General features: G+C 42.8%; 1 protein-coding gene across 2 annotated transcripts in view; it reads right to left on the reverse strand.

Annotated features, from left to right (window-relative positions):
* Positions 1 to 881: 881 nt before the first annotated feature.
* Positions 882 to 26,989, reverse strand: part of pigg (phosphatidylinositol glycan anchor biosynthesis class G (EMM blood group)) — a 56,955-nt gene continuing 30,847 nt past the window's right edge. The window contains exons 9-13 of one of the 2 annotated variants that reach the window (XM_083980471.1): positions 23,871 to 24,277; positions 21,211 to 21,402; positions 12,603 to 12,912; positions 7,962 to 8,125; positions 882 to 1,112 (exon numbers count right to left, since the gene is read on the reverse strand). In XM_083980471.1, the coding sequence (XP_083836597.1) occupies positions 890 to 1,112; positions 7,962 to 8,125; positions 12,603 to 12,912; positions 21,211 to 21,402; positions 23,871 to 24,277 (1,296 nt within the window). In that variant the 3' untranslated portion in view covers positions 882 to 889. Of the gene's footprint in view, positions 1,113 to 6,207; positions 6,312 to 7,961; positions 8,126 to 12,602; positions 12,913 to 21,210; positions 21,403 to 23,870; positions 24,278 to 26,989 lie in introns of those variants that run through there. The other variant, XM_083980472.1, reaches the window with a different exon arrangement.

Here is a 26,989-nt window from a genome sequence, read left to right on the forward strand (position 1 = left end):
TTGTGAATAAATTTAGGTCAATATGAGATTAATAATGTTGGTAATCTGTGTGGGAAGGCACAGACTGAATTTGATTGACAGCCCCCACCCCATCCCATGAGCCTTTTTGCTTTTTGGTTCCTCTCGGGACACGACAACATAAACTTTACTGATGAGTCGACAGGCCTTTTCACAGCAGACGTTCGGAGCCGTCACAGTAAGAAAATCACAGGTATTAACAGTAACAATGGCTCCGTTGTATTCAGGTGTCCCACTAAGTCACTACAGTGTGACAGTGACACAGCAGACACATAACCGAGACCCTGAAACTGGAGCAGCGACATGGAATTCATTAGTTTTATTATTAATACCTGAGATTTTCCTGCTCTGACAAAAGGCGTTTTCACTGTGGTGTGCTGTCATCAGAGGGGTTCAGCTCCGTACACAGACAAACATCACATGTTTACTCTCTGCACAACATAAACACAGCGTGTTTTCCTCTGTGGTATTAAAGTCATTAAATTACCCATGGAGCCAAAACATCAAACTCTGCATTGTCGCCTGCGAAGCGCTGCCACGGCTCACTGTACACCAGTCCCTGAGGTAAATATGTGGTGTGTATGTGTAAAAACCTATTCTTGAAAATTTTAATTTACATCATTCAATTATTCTCTGCTCAGAAAGGGTAAAATACTAAATAAACCTTCTCAAAGCATTTTTACAAAGCAGGTCTAGAGAGTCCAGATAATGGGCTCCTTCCTGAAGCGTCTATTCAGACCAGAGCACTGCTGAGTGAGGATAAGCATATTGTAGTGTTCATCAGTCCTGACAAGTGTTACTCACACACAGAGCTGCGTCGGACCCTTTCGCTTAAGAGGATTCCTGGAGGGAGGACGTGCGTCTCTGCAGCCTAGGACTTAGTGGAGCTGTGGCTTTGCTCCATGGTGTTGAAGAAGAGACAGACTCCGGCAGTCAGCAGCAGGTGCATGGACTCGTAGAGTAATTTGGGTGAAAAGACGCTCCATATGAAGAGATGGTAGCGCAGAACAGTTACCAGCACAATGTAGGCTGCAGCTGGCACAGACCTCAGCACAGCCAAACAGTAGCAACCGTGGCCGAGTGCAACCGGGCTCCTGCGGAGAGGGAAAGGATTCATCAGTGAGGAGGAAAAGCACCACAGAGAGCAGAGCAGGCGACACTGTGCCGTCAATAATAGGGAAACTTCCTGCAGAACAAGACAGGAAAGTTTGTATGTAAACCAAGGTCATCCTGGGCTGATTTATGTTCTCTAAACGATATGTGATGGTGTTGATTCAGTAAAGCTGCAGATTGTTTTTGATGATTCATAGCCAAGGCCACATTTTCTCATTGTGGAGATTTTACCTTACACATGTACCCAGGAGAAGAGTCTGATCCAATTATCTTCTCACAATAATGCGGATTGCTGGCAAATTCTGATAAAGAAGTAAATGACTTTAAAAGCCGCATGATGGGAGGAGGGATGCAGCGGGGAGATTAGGAGATGATGATGCAAAATGAAACAGACATGGATACACAAAGACTTGTGTAAGTGTACAGTTCATCTCTTACGCACTGAAACACATGGGTGAATTAACACAGGCATCTTGCTCAATCAAAACAGGCAGAGCTCCAGCTGAGGGGGAGGAACTTCAAGCCTCTTTCCCAAGACAAGAGAATAGACGCTGATCAAGTAGGAGACATGGGACGTGGTCCAGCTCGGAGGTGGAAATTCAACCAAAAAGGCCAAAACACACAGCACACACACACACTTCTATGGAAATACACACACACACACACACAAATGTCAGTGAGGGATGTAAGTGATAAATAATCAATGATATACACGACAACAACAAGGGAAATGCAGTATTTATGAATTTGGTTGAACTCAAACATGACAAGCACTAGTTACATGACATGAGTCTGGTATGATGAGTGACGGCTGCACGAGCTCCTCTGAATGAGTCTGCTATGTGATGACATCACTACATTACAATGTGCTGCACTGCACAAGCTGCTGTTTATGTACAACTTCAGTATCATCGGTTGCTACAAAATCCTCCTGTCCAGTAGCAGCCAGGTGTTTCTGTAGCGTCCATGGAGAAATGAAGGAGAGAATATGGACAAATCCTACCTGACTATGTTTAAATGAGTTGAGCAATGAACATGGTTTCTTGCCTGCAGCAGGTGGCGGTGATTGTGGCTTGACAAGAGTTTTAGTCATTGTTGTGTTTATAACACATTATGTTATAATACGTCCTGTGAACAGAGCTACAGCTTCAGGGCAGATTGGAGGCAAAACTCACTGTGAGTTGTGATCAAATGATGAGTTGGTTAGCGTGCTGACATGACAAGACATGTCAGCAATGCAAACTGAGTGAGTCAAGTTTAATGCTGAACTCAAAACTTTGTGCTGGACTGTAAAGAAAACAATTATTTATGCTAACGCTAGCTATCTAGCAATAAAACAAAACTTAGAAATAGCTTCTTTGAATAATGATTGGGATTGTGAAAATTGGAAGTGACATTTTACAAAAACAACAATTTAACTCAAATTAGGAAATAACATTAGCTTGACTAGCACAATCTGATATTTCCATTAGTCTTAACTGCTTGGACAGCATTAGCTCTGAGACACATACTGCATATTTCTCAGTGTTTGCACTTCAGCAGTCACAACTGTTCAGTTCTGTTCAGATTTCCATGTTAACTACATTTTCTGTTATTGTTTTCTTGTCTGTAACGACATCTATTGCACGTCTGACCGTCCTGGGTGAGGGATCCTCCTCTGTTGCTCACCCTGAGGTTTCTCCGATTTTTCCCTGTTAAAGCAGAAGTAAGTGGTCCGGTCGTTTTCGCTAATGCTGCGTTCCAGGCAGGCTTTTGAAATCGTAAATTACAGCTTCAAGTCACAACTTACGACTTTGTAGCGTTCCAGGCAACCCACTCGTGTTTTTCCGACCTGTTTTACCGGTGAAAGTCACTATAACGGCCACTCGTAACTTCTGACCCGTGAACTCGTACCAGATCGAACTGGTACGACTTCACGGTCGGAAAAATACGAGTTTCCTTGAACGCACCATAACAGTCCTCGTCCCTACGTCGCCACATTCACGGCGTCCCTTGGCTGCACACACAGCCCTGCATGCCGTTCTCTCTCCTCATTGGATAAAAACTGTAGGATACGATAAATGTTTTCTCCTCGGCTCAGAGCAGAGCAGAGTGACTGACAGACCCGTGTTTCAGACCAAACACTCTATGTAAGTGATTGCTGTCGGAAGATATAACTATTTAAGACTTATATTAAAGCAGAAGTGAGTGATATATTTGTGTTAATATAAGTCTTAAATAGTTATATCTTCCGACAGCAATCACTTACATAGAGTGTTTGGACTGAAACACGGGTCTCTCAGTCCCTCTGCTCTGCTCTGAGCCGAAGAGAAAACATTTATCGTATCCTACAGTTTTTATCCAATGAGGAGAGAGAACGGCATGCAGGGCTGTGTGTGCAGCCAAGGAACGCCGTGAATGTGGCGACGTAGGGACGAGGACTGTTATGGTGCGTTCAAGGAAACTCGTATTTTTCCGACCGTGAAGTGGTACCAGTTCGATCTGGTACGAGTTCACCGGTCGGAAGTTACGAGTGGCCGTTATAGTGACTTTCACCGGTAAAACAGGTCGGAAAAACACGAGTGGGTTGCCTGAAACGCTACAAAGTCGTAAGTTGTGACTTGAAGCTGTAATTTACGATTTCAAAAGCCTGCCTGGAACGCAGCATTAACGAAAACGACCGGATCACTCACTTCTGCTTTAACACAAATATATCACTTACTTCTGCTTTAAAAGGGTTTTCTATGGAGTTTTTCCTCAGTCGATGTGAGGGTCTAAGGACAGGGGATGTTGTTATGATGCCATGTAAAGCCCTTTGAGACAAACTGTTTGTAAAAACGGGCTATACAAACAAAATTGCCTTGCCTTTAATATTAAGTTTTGACTTCCTGTTTCCAAAGGTGCTAGTTTTAAATTGCAAGAAAAAAACCTTGAAACCTGGTGGTTGTAACTGAGAATGACACACAGACTTAGTGATGGATTCAGAAATAATCTCATACATACAGTAAAACACTTCAGGTAGAATCAAACACAATTAAAATGCTCAGTATATTGTATTCACTGTGTCTTTCAGTGGTAAAACTCCTGGCATGCATGAATACAGTGAAAACAGCAGGTCAAAGCTGAACAAGGACTCAACCTGGGAGCTCTAATGGATGTTTCCATTGTACATAATTAATATTGAGGATATTTTTGATTTTATGTCCAAACAATAGGCACAGGTCTTAAATTGTGTTGTTTTCTCCTGATGTGTGGCTAGTAAAGTCACCATGTTCTGAGATATGAAATGAAGTTGGTCACTATATATCATCATGGAAACTTAGATCAAACTGAATCCCAACGCTCTGTGAATCTATGCAAACCTGAAACCTGCCTAATGGCTCCTTCCACCGAGCCGCTGTAAGTTTATTTATGTGTCCTACCTCAAAGAGCTACTAAAACATTCATGCGCAACCTCTCAGGTGGGTTACCAGTGTAAACAGTCTTGCCAACAACTTCAATCTCTCACTGGAGAAGAAGTGACACGGGTTGACATCTTCTCACAGCTTTATAAATGACTGAGGTGACAAAGAGGCTTAGCCTTACTTCAGCTTGATGTCGTTTATCCTGAGTGTGTGGTTAGGAAAGTGAAACTCAAAATGACCAAGCTGAGGAGGAGAAAGATGACCATGCACATAAGTCAGAGCAGAAAAAGTAGCTCAGGTCTTTATGGAGCCTTTTTTCTGCTGTTACAAATGTGCAAAATGAAGGATGAATGAAGCAATGACTGGCTGTCCTTCAGTACATTGTATTTCAGCAAATCATCTCACTTCTGAGCTGGCAAAGTCGAGAGCTGCACAATAGATCAACAGTCTGCTGCCACTTTTCCACTGATCTCAACGAAGGTAATGTCAAAGAGCCGACGCTGCTTCTTAGAAATCAAATACAAAGTATAGATAGTAAATAGCGTGAGCTGAATCTGCTTTTCAGGTCTTTAGATGTGACTTTAGAGATGGTTGTAATGATGGTAGTGAAGCTGTGAAGAAGCTCCCTGATCAGCGAGTCTACTGTGATCATGTGGAGTAAAACAATGAAAACATTCCCTTCAAATCGTGCTATTGCTTTCAGTGGAGTTTCACAGTGTCAAGGGAAACCCGTTGAATAGCTATTGATCAAAGCTCATTTCCAGTACTTGCCTTGTGGTTCAGCTGCTGATGGTGCAGAGTGAATTTTAAATGAGCCCCTGTACTTTGCACGAGACTATTTCAGACTTTCATTTGTCTCTGTGTGGTTATTAGAGGGGCGCGGGGGCGCGGGTTCTGTGGAAAGTACCACGCTTTGAATAACACCAGCGATGAACAATGGCCACGTGTCCAGCACTGTAATGTTTACCATGCTGCATTTAGCTTTTAAGGGCATCACAGAAACAGGCTAAAGTCCCTGCAGTGGCCTCTAGAGGCTGCAGTCCTCGTTCTCGTTTCACACCAGACCAAACAACATCCTGATGATTCGGCTGCTCAGGGGTAAAAACCACAGTGAGTGATGCAAGGCAGCCCGGCACCGCCATCGCCTCCCATTAGCGGCTGTTTGTGGGCGGATCAATCGCCCTGTCTGTCTAAATGCGATGTATTCCCTGCTTGCATTGTTGTTGCACTTTAGGTTCACACATGAAAGAGATCAGTGCTGCGTCTGGATTTAGTTTTTCAGAGGAAACATTTTTAGGCAGCGATTTGAACTTAAATATAGTAAATACTCAACACATCTCAGGTGTCATGTTGTCACTAGTCACTGCAAAGTTTGCCTCCTCTCTCTTCTCCCCATCACATAGATGAAATGAAAGCTACACCGCAGCTTGGCCCAGCCTGGTACGATCTCAGCGGGGATTTACTTAGAATTTTTAACCCCCTTTTTACTCTTAGTGAATTTAGAAAATGTACTTTTTGAATATTTCTGTGTAAAAGTGGAAAGTCTGGGGAGCCGACAGGAAACATTTCATGGATATCTGGGATGTGTCTGCAGTGTCTTGGTCACCAGCATCACAGTGTCGTTCTCCGGGGACCTTCAGAGTCCACATGAAATTTCATGGTGAGACAGCCAGGAGCCGCACTGGACCAAAGTGTTGGATGGATGAATGGATCGACTTTGTCATCCCCCGGCTCAGCCTCCAGCAGCACAGAAATGTTGGAGATGAGTGGAACTTTTTTAATCAGAGACTGTCTGGGCTGCTGAAATGTTAAACACATCATATTCAGAAGTGGGATCAAAGATTATTAAGAATCTAAATCATGCACGGATGTATACACCCTCTGCAGTTCAATTTCTATGGGACAAAATTAAAAACTTTTTAACATTCAAGCGGTGACGTTTGATCGGGAGGCTGCAGCTGAACAGAGGCAGGTTATACCAACTCCTCCTACACAAACACCATCCTTTGTCTACTTTAAAAGAGATTCTGTGTTTTGGCTCTATCAGCAGGACAGCTGCTGCCCAGCCACAGACCTCATCACTCAGAGCTGTGCAGGGGCCCCATGCTGAGGGGAAGCTGTAGTTATTGGCTGCGTTCACACACACATACACATACAGAAACCAAGCTGGTGGCTTCTCTCCAGTTAAAGTCTTATGCAGGTTAAGCTGTTTACATGCATCTTTGATACCCTGCGAGCCGAATCTCCCTGTTGCCACAAGTAAACCAATTAACAGAATATTTTTGTGCACCTGTACAGTCCCCAAAGAGACAAGTCGCTGCTGCGGCGGTGACGACTCTGTGTGGGTGTGCTGCAACAAACGCTTTAAAACCAAAGGAAAAGAGAGTGGTATGCTCTTTGGTTATTCTTCATCATGATAGATGCAGTGAGAGAGAGAGAGAGAGACGGGATAGTTGGGGGGAGGGAGAGGGGGTGTGACTTGCAGCAAAGGGCCCGAGCTGGAATCAAAACCAGGACGCTGCGGCGTGGACTCACCCTCAAAGATTCACGCTCTACTTAGTGAGCTACCGGGGCGTCTAGAGAGAAGTTTGAATCAATCGTGTTACAAAAGTGAATGGATTCTGAGCTGGATGTTGTTTATACTCGTTAATCATATCAAAGGGATCAGTATGATAATGATGTTTTCATAAAATTAAGCTGTCAGTGTTAAAGGTTTTCCTTGAACACAGCGGATTTCTTACTTCTACTACTTTTTTCATCTGTTTCCATGACTTTAGTGAACTACTTTAAATGTTTTTTCTGCACATCAACTTGCTTCTTCATTATTTTTAACTAATTAAACCATATCTCAGTGGCCCACCTGGTACCATGTAGGCATAGTCTGAGTTACAGCTGCAGCCGTGGGTCCACACTGTCTCCCTGCACTGTCCTCTCTAAATTAAGGCAAAATGCACCCCCAAAATAACGTGAAAGTATTTTGCTCATTAAGGGAGACACATTATGCCCCTTTTCCACAAATTAAACTCTTAGGGCACACTCACACTAGGCAATCGTACCGTGCCCAAGCGCGTTTGCCCCCTAAAGTCCGGATTCTATGTCTAGTGTGAGTTCAAGTGTACCATGCTCGAGTACGAGGGGAGGGGCATTCGTGTTTCAGCATGGTACGGAACAACTGGCCTTAGTGTGAGTGCATCCTTAAAGACATGTCTGTGACATACTTTGGTCAAAATACCCCAAGGATCACAGCACTCTTTTCATCCACTCCAAAGAGCCCTGTTCAGAACGGCTGGTTTTCAGTGCCTGTCCCTTTAAATACAAATGAACAACTGCTCACTGCAAATGACCGACTGCTCACCAAATATATGTTAAAGAGCCTTCAAGAAGTGATATTTCCATAATATGTCCCCTGTAAGTTGAGTTAATGCTGACCAGGGGGGATGGTCTTACCTGTCTCTCTCTGAGCTGAGGTAGCAGACCAGGTGACACGCCCACAGCAGCGGCCCGGCGTACGTGTTGAGAGCCGTTAAGAAGATGGCAGGTGCTTCTACGTAACTTTCCAGTCCGATGAATCCGACCGAAATGTCCACGGTGGCGATGTTGTTGGAATTTCCCTGCATGTGCACAGAGAAAAATCTGGTTTTAGCATCGCCAGCAGCACAGGAATAACTAACCCTGTACACAGACAAAAAAGAGTACACAACAATCTGTGGTCGAAGCTTTGTAAGCATTTCACAGCTTTAAAGAACTGGTCCTTTGCTTTATCATCATTACACTGAGCTCCTGGCTTCCAGCTTTGCCCTCCCAGCGGCCCCCTTGTTTGTGTTTTCCAGCCCCTGACCAGAGGAGCACACAGACACACAGCTTTCTGTCTGGAGCTGGACTCTTGTTAGAGCCACTCAGGATGTTGTGTATGTGTGCATATGTGCCAAAACACACACTTTGAAAAAAAAAAATCACAACTCTGCTTTATTTAACAACCAATTTTCAGTATTTCTGGTGCGACCCGACTATGTCTGCAGTAAACTGAAAATATGAAACTTCTCTAACCTCGTCTCATTTTCTTCTCTTCTGTCCAAAAGTTTCATCTCAAGATTTCGAAGATTTTATCACTGCAATGCAATCAGGAGTCACAACCACAATACAAATGGTGCACGCCTCTGCAAGTGGAGGATGTATTCACAGACGGAAAATAAGCCTTGGTTCAAATGTAATAACATGGTGCAACTCAAACATCTTTCAACCTGCATGCGAGAAAGTCGTTATAACTGTTTTCAAACCGAAGGATACTAAACATATAATCTTTACTTACGCTATTTGTCAGATCTAATCTTCATCATAATAATAATCAAGTTTAAATCAAGATCAAAGTTAAAATAAAGTGATTTGTGTTTCAAACTTCGATGCTCATGCTTCATCTGATTGCTTGGTGGCATTTTCCGACTAACTTCAAATAGACTCATTAGTATTTCATTTTTTAATGCTTAACCTAACAAACTTCCTTTGTAATGAAGTGTTAATTACCTTGAAAAAAAAATTTCTGATTGTTGGGCTGTTGTGTTAATGCTGTAGCTCATACATACATGCACTCACAGATAAGGAGCAAAATCGGTGGGCGTTAGCAGATCACAGATGGTTTTCTTGTTAAATTTCAATGCAGTGATGACCCATAAACTGCAACACATCAAGCAACTGTTTGTCTCCCTTTGCTTGCAGACATCTCTGATCACAGAGGAAGAGAACATTAACAGCTGGCTCCATTTTTAACAAACAGGCAGCGAGTATCAGCGAGCAGGTCGGAGGCTGCATACGGATGTTTTCTACTCGCTTTCTTGCTGAACCCATGCTGTGATCTTTCAAAAATCATCCTGCACCATCAACAAATACATCACTTATGAAAAAGCAGGAGAGCAAGAAATGTTTTATGTATGAATCCCAGACAAAATCGATTGTCATAACAACTGTCAGAGAGCGAGGTTGGTCGAATGGAGCTCTTTGCCGGAGCGTGCGCCATGCCGGAGAGAAAAGGCACGGATGAGGGATAATTTCAGTAGAAACTGGACAGAATATTGATGTCTGTGATTTGTGTCATGTGCACCAAACAGAAAACACCTGCTGCAACTTCAACATTCATCACTCGTCACTTTTCTCAGACTAAATTGAATGAGAGTCCACCTTTCAGCTCTGACACCATCCTTGTGATGATTCACATTTTCTACAGAAGGCTGCAGAAAGTTTCGTCTGAATTCAGATCCGCGGGGTGAGTCGTCCCTTCTCCTGTGGGAACATTTGCACAAACTGTCTCTTTTCTAAAGAATAAACACCTTCTTGCTGCTTTACTGACCATCTGGTTTTGGGACGGAGATAAATCCACAGAAAACACGCTGCAAAGTCTGACTCGTTCATCACGGCAAGTGATCAGACAGATCGGACAGCTGAACGCTGGTGGCCAAAACCTCTTCAAACCCGGTAATTCATCATGTGATACTGTTTAACCCTTTTCCTGACACGAGCCATGTCTCTACAGGTGAGGTTACCTGGAATATTTCCCACAATCCTCTTGTGTTTTGGTGCGTTTGGCTGCCAAAAACACAAGGACACTCTGGAAAACAGCATCTGAAGCTTCTAAAAACAAGAGAAAAGATCCTGAATACGAGACGCAGAGGTAACATCTCACAACCTGCAGGTCCCTGATCAGCTCTAACTGTACTCACTGATTAGATTTTAATTCAGCATCGTTTTTGACCGTTCTCCATGACACCACTTTGTTCTTCAGAGCAGTAATTTTGAATCACATATGTCACAGATTTACAGATCCACTGTGGCCACAGCTTTGTTGAGAACATTATTACTCGGAGGTCTGTAATTACATGCCTGGGCGCTTAGTCTGAAAATTGTCTGGTGGCGGTCTATTCCCGAGCCCATCACAGTATTAATGACCCAAAGGTGATGAGGGTTATTAAATTGTTAGCTATGTGGAAGTTCAGAGTTGTCAACAATACACAGCTGCTAACCAAATGTGTCCTGAGTGGAGGTTAAACGGCAGGTGTCATATCTGCCTTTGAGGAACATTCATGGCTCATAACACCTCAACACGTCCCCAGGAAACAGCGAGTCCACTTCATGGCAGTGCAGGATGAAACTAGTAATATAATTTATACACAAACACTCCCTCTGCGCTGCACAGCACCTTTTACAGTATCCTTTATCAGTGGTGATAGCTTTCCCAAATGTTGCTACACTCTGTGTCACAACGTTAAATTAGGTGTCTCTTACAATCAGACAAGAAAAACTTGCCCGGGTGTTGTTGTTCTGTGTGAACTTCCCTTTGCAGAGGTGAGCGAGCGCTGGTGAGTTTGTGTCTAACATACAGCCTCACACCTCTGATCTCGTGGTGTGAGCACCGAAAATGGCTGTAACCTGGTGATTTTCAACAGCTACACTCGTGTTATAGATTCACTGCTAAGTTAGTATCCTAGACCAGGTTACAGTTGAGATAGCAGATAAGCTTAAAACAATATAATGGACATTATTCAGTTTTTTTTTTTGAGTGTCAGCAAGTTCCCAAAAAGAACAAAACCCCCCAAAAGAGAGACTTCAATACCCACAAACCAGCTGTTAGGAACCTGCTGCAGAGACTAATGTTGTTCAGTCAGAGTATAGTATGACTAACGTTGAGCAATATGTTACTGCACAACATGTAACTTGATATTTTGAAATCTCAACTTATCTCTCTCATTAATGATGATGAATCACAGCATGATGACTCCAGTCTTGGCAACGTTCATCTGCTTTAATATACTCATTAACTGTTTTTAATTAGCAGAACGGTTTTAATTTGCACAAAAGAATGAGGTTAAAAACCGAAACAGCTCTCAAGGCTCCAAAAAGGTGCATTCATCTTCAGTCACTGTGTCTCAACATGTATATACTTGCGTTGGTGTTTCACTTCTCCAGCTCTCTGCAGTTCCCTCCTCTCCAGATAAACACACACCTCATCTACATCGCACACATGCACCCAGGAAAGTTTTCTGCATGGGCGGGGCAGTGTGTTGTCTGTGAGAGCGAGAGAGCCATGGGAGAGAGAGCGAGAGACACAAAACGCCAAAGCAGATTTCATGCTGGTGGCTTAAAACAATTAGGTGACCGTTTACCAGTCATTTAGAACAGCGCATGTGGAACGGGCGCCGATTCATTCTATCAGCCACCGCTACGTATGACTGTGTCAGCATCGTGATGGGTGTGAGATGAGAAACAGCATCTCAACACAAGGCCGTGCTCACGTCATACGGTTAAACACATTTACATCTGAGGCTGTGTGTGGTTTTTACACAAGGTGGTACACAACTCACCTCTCACATTTAGCTCCTCACTGCCTCATTTGCTTCTATCATTATTATCATCATTATTGTTATCATTGTTATTAACACTTTGGAGACTGTTACTTTGAGTTTTTGCAGTTAGTCCCTGAAACATCAAGAACTAAGGGAACATTTGATGATTTTCAAAATTAAGACACATTTCTACAAAGTAGAACTGAAGGGCCACTAACCTCCAGTGGTTTAAAGGAGACATATTCTGCCCCCTTTCCACGAATTAAAATAGTTCCCAGGTGTCTCAAAGACATCTCTGTGACATGCTTCGGTCAAAATACCCCAAGGATCAAACATAATCGCCTGTCCCTTTAAATGCAAATGAACCACTATTGTCCCGCCCCCCCATCTTCAGTACCAATACTCACAGGTAGGTGAGTAGGGGTGGTATTATGCAAATTTGAAAACTGATGACATCATTGTCAGACAACTGAGGGAACAGCTCGTAAAACCACATGGATTTCAGATTTTTTTTGTCAGTTCTCACATTTTGGGGGCCAGAAGGCAAGTCAAACACCCAAATATACTGTATGTTAAAGAGCCTTCAAAAATTATATTTCCATAATATGTCCCCTTTAACTTTTCACCTGGGTGCAGTGATGCACAGGTAAACTCTGGGACCCTGTTACATCACATGGGTGTGGTCACGGGTTGCAACAAAAACAAAGTTAACCTTTAGTGAGTGTGAGCTACCTCTAATGTGTTGACTGTTGTTTACCTGGAAGTAGAAGAAGGCCTGACCGAACCAGTAGTGCATGAGGGTGGTCTGCGCGGCGTCGTAGTGGAGCTTCTTCCAGATGAACTGAGCCATGAGCGTCTGGATCAGCAGGCAGCAGCACAGCACTGGCAGGTTGTGAGCTCGAAACAACAGCGAAACCAACAAAACCAAGCCGCTGTAAATCTCCCACAATCCCCTGCTCTTCAGTTTGGCATCTGCTGTGATGATCTGGGATCGCAGCAGGTCCTTGGTGCCCGTGAAGAGGATGCCCAAAACGAAGACATAAACAAAGCGCGCCTCCACCGTTCCCCTAGAAGAGAAAGATTCCAGACTGTGTCATTTTTGCATTTGCAGTAAGCCAGTATTGATTTTCCCCCACAAAACTCCTCGTTCAATATTCAAGTAATTGTGCTACGTGACTCTGGGATGTGGATTCTGGCAGACTTGCTTGCATTTAGCAGTTAAATATCCAGAGCTAGGTTTTGGGGCATTAGAAAAATGATTTAATGTAGGTTTTATATACTGAATGATAAATGAAAAATAATGCTGCTGATCAAATAAAGCTGCCAACAAGGGCTGTAAAACAAATGACAAGAGCCAAAATCAAGTCAAACTAGTTAACAGAACCAAAACAAGCATTCACATCATCTCTGCCGCAGCAACAGCGAGGAAAAGAAGGAAGTATGAGGCTCAAAATAATAGCTCATATTTAGACATTTTCTAATGTGACAGACGAGAATTGATCTACAGCCTAAAATACCTGAATGTGTTTCTGTATATGTCAGCTGGAGCCTTTGTTATAATAGGTTTTCAAAGTTCACAGCTTTAATTAATTTCATATCCCTGTCTCTTGTTAGACAGGATTCCTTATATTTCTGTAGCTCATAACCTCCCTTTCATTCGGTATGCAGTGTGTCAATGTAACATTAATAATTAAAGGTGTGAGACTGGAAGACAGAATGAATTGCCTGAGGAAAACAGACTTTCTCGCACCCATCACTCTGTCTGTTGTGGTTGTTTCTGCATCATTATAATTTGAGAAACGGCGTAGTAACATATTTTAGTACATTTCAAGGCTGTGTGACATTTGATCAAACTCCTCTTTCTCAAATTGAGTGCGACAGATTGTAAATACTTGAGGAAAATAATAAAAAATGATAACAACAAATGGCAGCGGAAGGACCTGAACTACCAGCTGCTCTTCAAGGTTACAGAAGGATTTTTACAGCAGCTGCCCTGAAATGGTAAAAACGTTTACAGGTGTAATTTAGGTCTGTTGCTATTAAAGACTGTGAAATGTCAAAACTCACTGATGTATCGTCGCCCCCGGACACAAGGCTCCTACTGTTATTATTATTATACTACAGCAAGTTTGCTCTTCTGCCTGGGCATTTCAAAAATATATTGTAGAAACATTCATTTACAGTAACAATTATTAGATAGATAGATAGATAGATAGATAGATAGATAGATAGATAGATAGATAGATAGATAGATAGATAGATAGATAGATAGATAGATAGATAGATAGATAGATAGATAGATAGATAGATAGATAGATAGATAGAACGCATAACAGTGAGCCTGATTCTACTAGAAGGTTAAAAAGTTTCTATGAGGCTCTTCTCTTGCTAAAAGGCTTACTCACCATAAATCCTATTCCAACTATCAATAATTTATATGTGCAAAAAGTCCCAAATTGAAGTTTTAAAGGAAAAGTGCTTTCGATTATGAAGGCAATTACATTTAGTCTAATTTCCATTTCAGACATTCAGCATATGCTCTTATCCAGCGAAACCTCAATGAAAACACTTTTTTTTCATCAAAGCTGCTCTTTAATTAACGTACACAGTTCTTAATATTTGTCAAAAAATGGGAGAATGAGCAAACTGGCCACAATAAAACAAAAAAACAGACAACAATGGGTAGTAAGAGCTGTGGCAGTGACAGGATGATTTATTCTCTTCAGTAATGGATAGTGAAGGGAATAAAGAGCATTAAGAGCTAATGAAGTTCAGGGAGCTGCTGAATTTTCATGGAGTTACAGCCCGAGGAAACTGATGCTTTTAATTGTATTCTCTTCAAACATGTGGAGATTATCGCAGGAATCAGAAATACGCTACGCTGACTGACTCCAAAAACCTAGATTATACTCAGAATTGTATCTAGTATTCATTTGAAGCACCTTCTGGTTACATTTCCAAACCGTCACGGTTCAAAAGCTTTACACATTTTAGAAAATCTCAAAAGTGAGACATTAGGAGAGCGTTTTGTCTCAGTCAAAAGTAATCACAGAGTAACAAGGACATTTCTTTTGCAGCAGGATGCAGTCGAAGCCTGGAGAGTACTACAGGATAATAGCTGACCCTGAAGGAGTTGAGCAAGTATTGGACATGTATTATTAATCAGTGTGTTTTATGGAAACCTGTTCCAACAGAGGAAAGGAACAGAGTAATATGCTCCATACAGCACTATTCTTTATTATTCACAACTCCCCTAACAATATGGCACGGATTGTATTCATCATTATTTTATGCAAAGGAAAAGCAGAAAATCCTGGCCTGGATTTGATTTTATGCGAGTGCAGTGATGGATTTGAGGTGCCGGCCCCACTTGTTAACTAATGTGTGGGGTGAAAGAGAATCGACAGAATGACTAACTAATCTTTCTGCTTTTTCCTACGTGTTTGTGCTCAACAACCAGAATTGTGTCACGCGCTCAATGTGGCTGTTATCTTACAACTATGCTTCACACAGGGGGAAGCAGGAGGAAAAAAAGAAAAATCAGGAGATTTACATGGTTTCCCTTCTGAAACCTGTGTGTTTAAGTCTGAAAGACTGCAGGACTAATCCACATCAGCCTGAAACAATAAACATTTTCCCCAACACTGTGGCGTGCAAAATTCAGTGAGTGCTGAAAGGCGCCTTGTTTGCTTTGACATTTTCAAAACAGAAAGCAAAAGCTCTCCTTCTTGTCAAAGCAATAAAGGCCAATTGCTGTCTATTTGCAGCCCCCTCCCCAAAAAGTGGCTGTCGTTATTTTAAGCTTCTCCCTATTATAGCAAATCACACTTCCTCTACAGAGGAAAAAAAGTGTAAATGACAGATTTGCACCTAATAGATTCCTCAAAACGTCCAATCGGTACTTAAATTAGACTAGTCATGGCACTAAGGTAGTATTATGTAATCTATGATTACCATCCAACTCTGTGGACAAGCAGCAGGCAGCAGGAACTGCAATAATGTTAAAAAAAGACTCCCCTTGTGCGGTCCCTTGTGTCCCTTCCCTCCCATCCCTCATGTCCACTTCAAGCACTGTGGCTTGTAATAGAAATAAAAAGATAAAGTCATGCTTTTTAACAGAGGGATGTGAGCGAGCTGACGCACAGAGGCAGCATGTAACCACGGCTGACGCTGGGTTAATAATGCTGCATTTCCACGTGTCGGTGGCATGAGGAGTGTTGAGTTCCAGTCAGACCGCTGCCAGTAATTGTCAAGTCATTAGCGCAGGACGTCAATCCTATCAACCCTCCTCAGTCCTCACTCATTTTGTCAGAGTCCTCTATTTGCCCTTTGACAGGCTGTAGTCCAGACCTCTGAGGTCACGGCGAGTCCAGTCTTAGTCCAGAACAGCAACAAAGAAGAGGCCAAAGTTGTTGTGATAATGGTGCTCAGCTGTGTCTTGCAGCGTGGCACATTCATCACAGAGAACAATGCTCAGAGTGCACAATGTTATTTTTGGCTGCATTCGTTGAGATTTGAGAACGACACCTCGGAAAGAGTCAAGTTTTTGCTTCAGAGAGCCACAATCAGATTAATAAAACAAAGCAGCTTATTAAACATTCATCAGAGCAGATACAGTACTACTGTAGCCTGAATGCATTCATTAATCTGTTGATTTAGTCAGGTGAGTCTACATTAAAAATGACTGAAAATGGGTCTGAAACATATTCCAGCCTGATTCTCTCTGAGATTTCTCTCATAATAAACACATCATCATTACTTTATATAAGAGATGATCGATATCTTCAAAACCTCTGTAAACTAATTCTGTCCATCAGCTCCTCACTCGGAGCGATGGAGTTTCCTACATAAACATATTATTTTCCCTGGAGTTTTGGTCATTTCACATAAGAGATGAATGTATCTGTGCGTCTGTCTGCGCTCCTCTCTCTGGTTTGAGGTGGGCGGGGCCATGATGGGACAAAAAGGTGACGTCACGAGGGACATCATGGATGACGTCACAAAACCTCTTTGTCATTCACTCACTCAGTATTCCCACTATAACACACATCCGGTTTAAAGTCAGCGGTGAGCTTTATAGTGAGATTTCAAACACTTATGAGTCATCATCATTTCACATGGTTTCTGTCATTTTCACACTCGCTAAAAAAATGTGTCACACTGCACTGATTGTGAGCAGAAAAAAAAGTCACACATGGCATTAAGCCAGCGCTGTGCTTTTATGCACAGTTGACGACTCCTGGGGTGGGCTCGTGGTTTGGGATAGTTTCACTGATCTGAGTCCCTGTGTCTGCAGGCAGCTGACTGGTACATGTGGAGGACACCTACGGCTCCCAGTGTGGGACAGGGACAGGGTTGTAGAAGTCCTGCCTCACTCACGATGCACTAGTACTGACTTCACTGGAGATTTAATTTAACATCTTAATCTGGTTTGATAAGGTTTAATAAAACATTCTTTATTAATCCTAACCACGTGTCTCCTCTTGTGTTGAGCCAGGATCGTTACCAATGTACCACACACACACACACTTCCCCCGGGGTGTCAAGGTGCTTTCAAGCCTGCACATTACATGACCAGTCAAATCTCATATTTGCTGCATTGTGTGATGTTAATAGTAGTGACAGTGGACAGAAAATAGTAAGCTTGTCAAGCTGTGGTACGGAGGAGCTGCCTGGATATAATGTTACCTTGGAAACAGGCGCCCGTGTTCCAGCAAGTGAATAAGAAAAGGTAAGACTACGTCCAATCCCCTCAACATGTTTGGTTTATCCCCTTCATCAATCACCTGCGTCGGGCTAACACTTACAGTAAATCAACCAAAACAAGTCATCGGCTGCCAGTGGGGAAGCTTTGAAGCAGACGGACGGACGCCTGAGGACGAGGAGGCCCCGCCCACGCCGTCTGAGCCCCGGCTTTTTCTGTGGGACACAGCTGAGCAGGTCGAAGTCGCCGCGATTGAAATTCCACGGGGAGCAGGCGGCAGACTTTAAAACAACGGTTAGAGACAAAACATCTAATTACGCAGCAAAGCACTAGATCAATACCTGCGTCGCTGGCAGCGCTCGTCGCGTCTCTTTTCCTTCGGCTTAATGTTTGATTCAAAAGCACTACTTTCAAAAAGAAGAGGCAGCATGATGTAGAAAGATGAAGCACCGACAGAAGCAGTTTTGTGAACAATACCTTGAAGTCAGTGGAGGATAATAATTTGTTAAATGTTAGCAGTGATACATTGAACCAACACAGAACTCCTTTAAAACAGGATCATAAAATGCTTTACCTCTTGGGTAATAAAACTGAAAACTGAATTCTGTGTGTGTGTGTGTTTCTTTCCGACTATGAGTTTATGTGTGTGTGTGTGTGTGTGTGGCAGGGGTTCACAGGTGTTTTGAGACGAGTTTGAATACATTTCCATTTTTAAGCGGGCTCGGTATGCATGAATATTTTTAAATTGGGAACCTGAGCAACAGCCCCTCTCTAGATAAAGCACTACATGGTAAAATAGGTCATGTTTTGTGCAGGTGTGTGAAGCAAACAGACACAAACGCAAACGTAAACATTGTAAACGCTTTCTTTGTGTCTTTAGGTTTGGTAGGAAACGTGCCATAAAGTCAGAGGGGGAATGGCTGTGATGCACACAGGCTCAGACAGGTTTGGCCCTCAGCCGGCTGCTTTGATGTCGAGCTCCTTCCTATCAGAGCACTTGTTCAGAAAATGTAATTTGCTTCATCTTTTATGTTAAATTGATGGTTACCTTGCCTTATGGATGTTTTATGCTGTTAGTGTTCAGGTAGTATTGAAGGTTATTTCAATATCCTGCTTAATACAAAATAATGCAAGGCACATGTTTACCCTGTCGGTTGGCTGCCGCTCTATTTTTAGGTTGGTTTTCTGATGCCGGTGTGTGCAGAAGGAGAGACAGACAGAGAGAGGTAAACCGTATCCACTGTGACATCAATCCAAGTTACTCTTTGAACCGTTTAAAGTGAGCAGCGTCGGCTGTTCTCAACCCCATTAGCCATTTTGAAAGATGCAACGGCACAATTAGGCAGTTGGTACAAAGGGAAGCCGAGGAGGGGACCAGGGAGTTGTCAAGAGGCTTTACTGTGATAAAAACAGAGAAAGAGTAACCCAGGAAGAGCAGACTTTAAAAAGGGTCATTATACAAAGTCATTCCTTTTTATATTCACATTATAGTGTGAAGGGAGAAGCACAGCAGCTAAAAAGTGAGACACTGTGCAACATTTTGGGCTCTTTCACTTCAGAGAAAGAGAAACTGCTTTGATATTGTATCTAAAATAATCATAAATTCAACTTTATGGTTCTTTAAAAATACCAAACCATAAAAAAGAAGAAAAAAAATCAGACCCCTGGGAAATTTACTACAGTGCTTGATTCCTACAACTCTGCAACTGCAAGCTGCATTAAACTAAAATCAAAGCACTATTTTAGTGCAGTTGCACAAGACCAGAGTTGTTCTTGGCCTAAGAAGCTCCTACCAGCGTGGACTAAATCTAAAACAGATTCTCGAGGTGGAGCAGCTTAATGATCAACTCGTTGAGGTGTGACGAGAAAAACTGAAGGGCCGGGTCACCCGTCAGCCCTGTCAATCACACGGTTTGTCAAAAGGAGCCGGGGTCCCTGCATGGCTCTAGTTCAGGTGTCTTTGTATAGGTGAAGGTGAGAGGTTGAGCTTTTAATTAGGTGAGCGAGTAGGAGAGGCTGCCAAGGAGAACAGGGAAGGTTAGAGGGTGCCAAGTACTGGTGCTAGATGAAGGGAGGTCAGGAGAACTAGACAGGAGAACTGTGTGCAGTCCTGCACACTCATTATTTTCTGACGGAGGTTAGTAGCAGATAAGTCTGTGCCAAGCTACAGTCTGCAGAGTAAAAAATTAACACATTTAGGAGCTGCAATATCGTCGATTTCCTCTTTGTTTAGACAATGTTGACAGCAGCTATTAGACTGGACCGAAGGATTTGATACGTCCAGGGAAACAAGGCATCGGTCTTCAAGCCTACTAATCTATATTTTAAGGCAATCATTGAACATGACTAGTTATTATTCAGGTGGAGTTCAAGGACAGAGATGTATCCTAAAGGCAGTGGACACTGGGGGGTTATGCATCAGATGAAAGGTTTTATCGTGTGTATAATGAATGTGATTATGAACTTGGTATGCCTGATTGGGGCTGAAGGGTCTTAGAGGGGAGATTCTCACCCAAGGGAATTTACCTTGATGGTTTCACTGCATTTACAGGTTTTAATAAATCCAACCGGATTTTTCCATTAATGGCACCAAGAGGAACTGAGGACCATTTTAAGAACTGCAATATCATGTTTATGTGGCATATCGACGCTCAATAAACACAACAGCTCCGGCTGATGGAACTTTCATTAGTTTTTTGCAGCTATTTGATCAGAGAGCAAAGTAAAGGACAAATATAATTTTGTGTGAATGTGTGTCTATGGTAGAAAAAGGTCTTTAAGAGCGGGGGAAATTAACTGTATGAATGTGACTGTGACTGTGGCTTCTCTTGTAGAGTGCTCTGAGTGGTCAATAAGACTAGAAAAGCGCTATGTGCAGTCCATTTACCATTTATAGCTGGGACCTGATGAAAGCTCTAGATGCTGGTCAGCACTCTCCCAGGTGCTGAGATTTCTCATTTCAAAAACTCACTGTCCAGTCTGTGCTGTATTTTGCGCATGTAGAGACTCCCAGAGGAGAGTGTGCTGTCTGCGTCCATGTGCTTTCTCTTTTCTCTGCTCTGCATTAGCAAACAAAGCCTCAATTAAAAAAACAAAAACAGCAAAAAAAAAAACAAGAAACAACTAATTTTCAAGACAAATGAAAAGCAAATTTACTGGAGGATTATGCCAATATTCTGCATGGTGATATATTACCTCTTCATTTTCCCTGTTCAATCTCTATTCTAATTACCCAGCCTGCTCCTCTGTGTTGTGAAAGTGTGACTTGTTTTCATCAGGTACAGACGACAGGGGAAGTGCGAGGGGTTGTCGGCCGTGTCAGGGACTTGTGTTAGAGGAGAAAAGACCTGTCAATACCACTGCAGTCGATTATATCAACACTAATAAAATAAATGTTGTTCATTTCATTTTGGGAGACTTAGAGTGGTTTTTAGGTTTAGACTTATTGTAAAAGAAAATGTACAGCTGTTAGTCACCACAGTTACCGTGACGTGGGTCTGAGCGTTCGTCCCAGATGACACGTGCGGCACCGGAGGCTGCACACTCGGCTGCATCACAGCACAAACCCCAGCACTTTAAATCAGCTCGCTAACAGGAGACGGCAATCTACCAAGTGTTATGAAGAAAGAGATTGTGGTCCAGGGGTTCATAAAACACTTACTTGGACATAGTAGGACCGGAGTGTTGCCAGGGAAACAAGACATTATCAACAGCTGCCCGGTAGCTGTAGACACCCAGAAGTCCGAGGGCGAGGGCTACCTTGGAGACCCATGAGCAGCGTCTTTGAACCAGGAGGTAGATGAGGACCAAACAGAAAGCAGCCAGCAGCGAAAGAACCGTCTTGTGTTCGGAGCTAAAGAGAAGCCAGAAGACACACATTAGAGATGGAAGAGACACGGCATTATGATATGAAAGGGCTCTTTCTGGAAAAAAAAGTGAAATCCATTCACATTTAACACATCTGTGTAAACAGTTTTCAATGTATTTGCTTATTTCAGTCTAAAATATAGAAGGTGTAAGAGTGTATTACGTGATTTCATTTCAATAATTCAAAAGAAAAAAGACAGCTTGAACCTTGAAGTGGAGTCTTTTCTGAGCAACAGAGAACATTTTGATGAGATAAAATACTGTCAGTCATATCCAGCAGCAGTAGTTTAAACTTTAAAGAGTCACGGACCTTCAATTGTTCACTGGATTTTAAAGCAATACAGTGTGAAATTACACCACACTGAGCACAGACAGGAAATAAGACCTCAGAGGACGTATCAAAGTTGAATAGAAGCTGTGTATTTAGCCGTTAGCGGGATCAGACAGGAACTGGAAGTCGGGTACTCTGAGACAAGACGTGGCGTAACGCTACCTAGATCTCATTATACAAGCAACAGGCAGTGCAGGTAGGAGAGAAAGGGCAGCGCTGGACAGGGAAAAGGTCAAAATCCACATCTCTATTCCACGACGTGATGCATGTTAAAGAACAAACCATAATCCCTCTGCCCCGTGCTCCTGACAGAATATTAATGGCTCAAGACTGGTCACAGTTTTACAGAGAAATCACAGTTTTTCTACAGTTTGAGCCATCACAGGAGGCCGTTTTGCCTTTCTCTTCTCAGTCATTTAAAAGAATGCTAAGTGGCGGCTCCTGTCAGCTCCTCAGCTGGCAAACAGCACTTAGAATATTTCCCTGTCAGAGGAACACGCTTGTTTGGTATGACCACCCTACACCTTGCATTCGCCGTCTGTGAGGACCAAATTATTTTGTTATCAAATTTAACATGTCTGTGTAATAATTGTGAATAATAAGTGTAATTTCAATGTGTATGCCACTCAACCAACCTTGTCAATGGCTACTTCAGGAGGTGAGATCCTATATTTCCCACAATGGCTTTCAACACTCCATCGAGAGCAGGAATGAACTTATTGCATTGATCTCTGACACTTTTGTGTAGGTGGAGACTGAACATCTTGTCGTTGGACTGCGTTCATGTCCACCGGGGCTCCTGTCTTCAGACAAATTCATATCTCTGCCTTTATATGATGAGTTTATGCCCAAGTGACGACTGAATATCACTGCTTAAAAATAGTGACTGTTCAATTCAATGTTGCACTAAAACTTTCAACTTTTCAAAACCAGTTTTCCCCCCCTCCTCTCTCCTTCATCTGCAGCTTTGTGGAAAATGAGTTTTTGTAATGTCCTGTCACCTACATGTTCCCGCATGTCCACATAAAAATGAAAAATATACTACACACACTATAGCACAAGACTAATAGTCCTCAGCTCTGCTAGAAGCCCCATGTTCATTACAGCCAACAACAGTACTGTTTATATTGTTTGACAGAACAAACAACATACTGAGGCTGTTTGTGGAGCCGCAGCAGCGTTGGAGATGGAACTGAAATGTTTGTCTTGAGCAACAAGAGAAAAACACAAGGAGTCAGTCGACTCAAAGGGATCCATGCATATGTTAAACAGCCTTTGAATCAAATACCACTTTCAGATCCATTTTATATATCCTGCTCTTTTGTGTTGTTTAATAAGGAACTCCGCAGACTTCAGAGATACTAAAGAGAGAAACACATTGTTCTTTTTGTTATTCAAACAGCGGCGCATCTTTCCCCTGGAGAACATCTTAGGAGTCACGGCTCTGCCAAGGTAATTCTGACTCAACCAGGTAGCTGCTGCTGTTAACACCCACTCTGTGCTTTGATGCCGAATAAAACAACTCAGGTTCACAAGCCAACACAGCTGCCTAGCTAGGATTGCTAGCCCTGTTGAGTTTAATATGCTCCATATTTGCGAATTAACAACAATACAGATGAGAATTACAGCTCGACCTGACTGGACCATGGAGCTTTTAGCATCTTTCAGCTTATTGTTTTGGTTTTATCTCCTAAAACGTCACTACTCTCAAGAACGTTGAGAAAAATCAAAGGCAAAAAACCTTCAATAAACCCACTTTGTATGTGAAGCGTTAAACTGAAAAAGAGCCAGATATTTCCCCCAGGAGTTGGTAGAAATAAACAGACTGAATGAATATATGAATACTGACAAGGGAAACTTAGTTAGGTTGAAATAAATGACTATGTATACAGTATATATATGAGTGTCACAATAAAAATATCAATGGAGAAATCTAAATAAGACACACACAATCGAAATTAACCCAATTCATCAATAATCTTTTCTTGAGGATTGTGACAGCGATTAATATTTCAAATCAAATGTTTTTCAGTATTCCACTGTTATCAATAATTTTATTGTATGTCTCAGCTTTTGCATTTCAGAATAGGGTCAGCATGGTAACAAGACTGGTAAACACCAACCTGTTCAGCCAATGTCCAACATCAGGAAGATGAGCCCACTGCACACCGGTCTGGTTGAGGGAGCGCAGCAGTCGGCAGCAGGCCAGAGTAAAGGGCGGCGTGGCTAATGCTAGCCACTTCTCTGAGTAAATCTCTGCCTTAGGGGGAGTGGAGGGACGGCAGTCTTTGGAGGGAAGGATGTACTCTTCTTCCTCTTCTCCTCCTGAGCCCCTCTGCTCCCTGAAGTACTTGCGGCAGACGTCCTGAAAGACGGCGAGGCAGAGGGTGTTGAGCATAAAGTACCACGTTTGGTGCTCTTCCTCTACGAAGCTGCTGGAGGCCAAGCTCAGAGTGTGTCCGGTGGTGCCGGCCAGCAGCAGCACGTCCAGCTCCGACAGCGACCACTTACTGCCACTCCCCACTGGAGACTACAAAGGAGAGTAAAAGGCATTAAAACATGCACATGCATTAAAACAGCAAGACACATTGAAGGGATAGTTAAACATTTTAGCAAATTCGCCTTTTGCCATAATCCCTATAGTCACAGGGGTAGGTTCATTACCTTTAGTTATCGGTGCATGTTGTTTTGAGATCTGCGGGGCAGAGACGCCAGCTGCTCAGTGAAAACAATGGAGGTGAATGGTACAGGTCCCCTGTCCCTCAAAACTCATCAAATACACAATCCAACAACTCCAAAACGCTCTCGTGGACAAGTTGTGACCTGCACATTCACCACACTATGAAATAATCATGTAACATTATGAGACAGAGTTGTTTTCGAGGCAAATGCAGCCGGGACTACTTTCCAGACGGCTGCTGGGCGAGTGACTTCAAAAGCGTAAAGTAGTTCTGAGTATTTGCTTCATGTGTCATGTTACATAATTATACGTTATTATTTCATAGTGTGGTGACTGTGCAGGTCACAACTTCTCCACGAGAGCATTTTGGAGTTGTTGGATTGTGTATTTGATGAGGGACAGGGGACCTGTACCGTTCACCTCCATTATGTTCACTGAGCAGCTCATGCCTCTGCCCCGTGGATCTCAAAACAACATGCACCAATAATCAAAAGTATATCAACCTACTCGTAGGAGTGTAGGGATTATTGCAAAAGGCTTATTTGCCAAAATGTTAAGATGTCCAAAATGAGTTACATGTGGGTACAGTGGCAGGAAAACAATCTGTTTCTGAGCTGGGTATCTCATGAACAAAGACCAGTTGTTCTCGGGCTTTGTAACATGACACATTAAGATGGCACTCAAACATAACAGCCCTGAGCAAGTCCAAATCTTAGCAGCAGGTTTCCTGTATCGCCAAATCTATTTAACTTGATGCTATTTACAAATGTTGTATGAGATGCAACTAGCACAACACACAGGCCAAACTAGACTCTCATCCTATTTCCAACTCGCCCACCTCTGTGCTGTTTCTCCACCAGCAATTACAATTTTATTGTCCAAAATGTGTTGTGTGTGGTTCAACTCAGTGGTGTAATTTGTTGGATCAAACTGCTGCCTGGGTGATTCATAGCAATCTACTTCAATGCCGAGATAAACTCATCGTGCGACTCTCATTAAATGACCTACGTACCTCATAATAAAACAATGCAATCTGCAGCCACTTACACCTGCTCTGTGATCTCACACAGCTCGTTCTTGGCTTGTGTTGAGTGATGAATATCTGTCCACACCAGAGACATGAGTGAAAAGCTCCTGTGGCTCCTGCTGCTGAGGGAAAGACGCCATGACGCGGCACTGCAGACAGTGGCCGTGAGCTGTCGTTCATAAATTGTGTGAAGTCACATTCTTAAGATTGGTGTTTGTCCAATCACTGTCTTGTTTGCCACTTATTCAAAGCTGACAGCACATTGCCATGCAAATCAAGTTCAAGTCAAGTTCAGCCGGCCTCTTAGTTCAGCAGCAATATTTTAGCCAAACAAATATCTAGACGCACATCGCAGCCTGTGGCCTGCACAGCGTACAAGCTACAGGCGTCGATGTGTGTCTGAATAGTTGTTTGACCGTGGGGCTGCAGTGTTGCATACTTCTTTCTCCATTACAAATCTACAGGCTATACAACACGGCACGGCATTTAATATTTGATGCTGGTGTTTGGGTGAACTGGACAAAAGGTAAAGGTATGATACAAGTTCAACAAGAAGTTTGCATGATCCCTTGTTTTCAGAATCTCCAGCTGTTGTTGTTGTTGTTCTAGGATTTTATCTAACAAACACAAAGGCACTGAATCATCTAGATGTAGCTGAAGCTTTTGACAGGTAATGAATCAGGCCCTTCGTTTGGTTGTTCATTCAGTGACTAAAAACTCTGAGCCATCATGGTGTTACTGACAAGAGGACTGGAGTCCTGTAGGGCTACTCCTGCTTTGATTGGGAGATAAAACATGTCAAACATGTCGTAGCCCAAAGGGAGCTGTTACATGTTTTTCAAGCTCCGTCGCTTCCTGCTCGAGTCCTTCTCTCCTCCAGTGGTTGTCAAATTGTGAAATCTCTCAAGAAGAAATTCTACTGTTTTCCTCCCTGAATAAGTCATTTGCAAACTCGTTGGGTCGTCTCGCCGCGGATGAAATGCACGACGCAAATCATTCCTGAATTAATTACAGAAACATTTTCATTTGTATAGAATCAATAACACCCTATTGGCATGGAAACTCACAAACTGTACAGTATGTCCCACAAATAAACCACAGACTCTGATTACCACTGCCAATAATCAAATATAAGAGAATATCCAGAGTAAATGACCGGAGAGTAGGGATACACTTATTGATCAGCTGCTGATCATTATTGGCTGATTTTCATTAAAACTGATCACCTGTGGTTAACTCTCTCTCTCACACTCTCTCTCACACTCTCTCTCACACTCTCTCTCACACTCTCTCTCACACTCTCTCTCACACTCTCTCTCACACTCTCTCTCTCACACACACACACACACACACACACACACACACACACACACACACACACACACACACACACACACACACACACACACACACACACACACACACACACACACACACACACACACACACACACACACACACACACACACACACACACACACACACACACACACACACACACACACACACACACACACACACACACACTCTAGGCT

This window comes from Trachurus trachurus (assembly GCF_905171665.1).
Source record: "Trachurus trachurus genome assembly, chromosome: 10".
Taxonomy (NCBI): domain Eukaryota; kingdom Metazoa; phylum Chordata; class Actinopteri; order Carangiformes; family Carangidae; genus Trachurus; species Trachurus trachurus.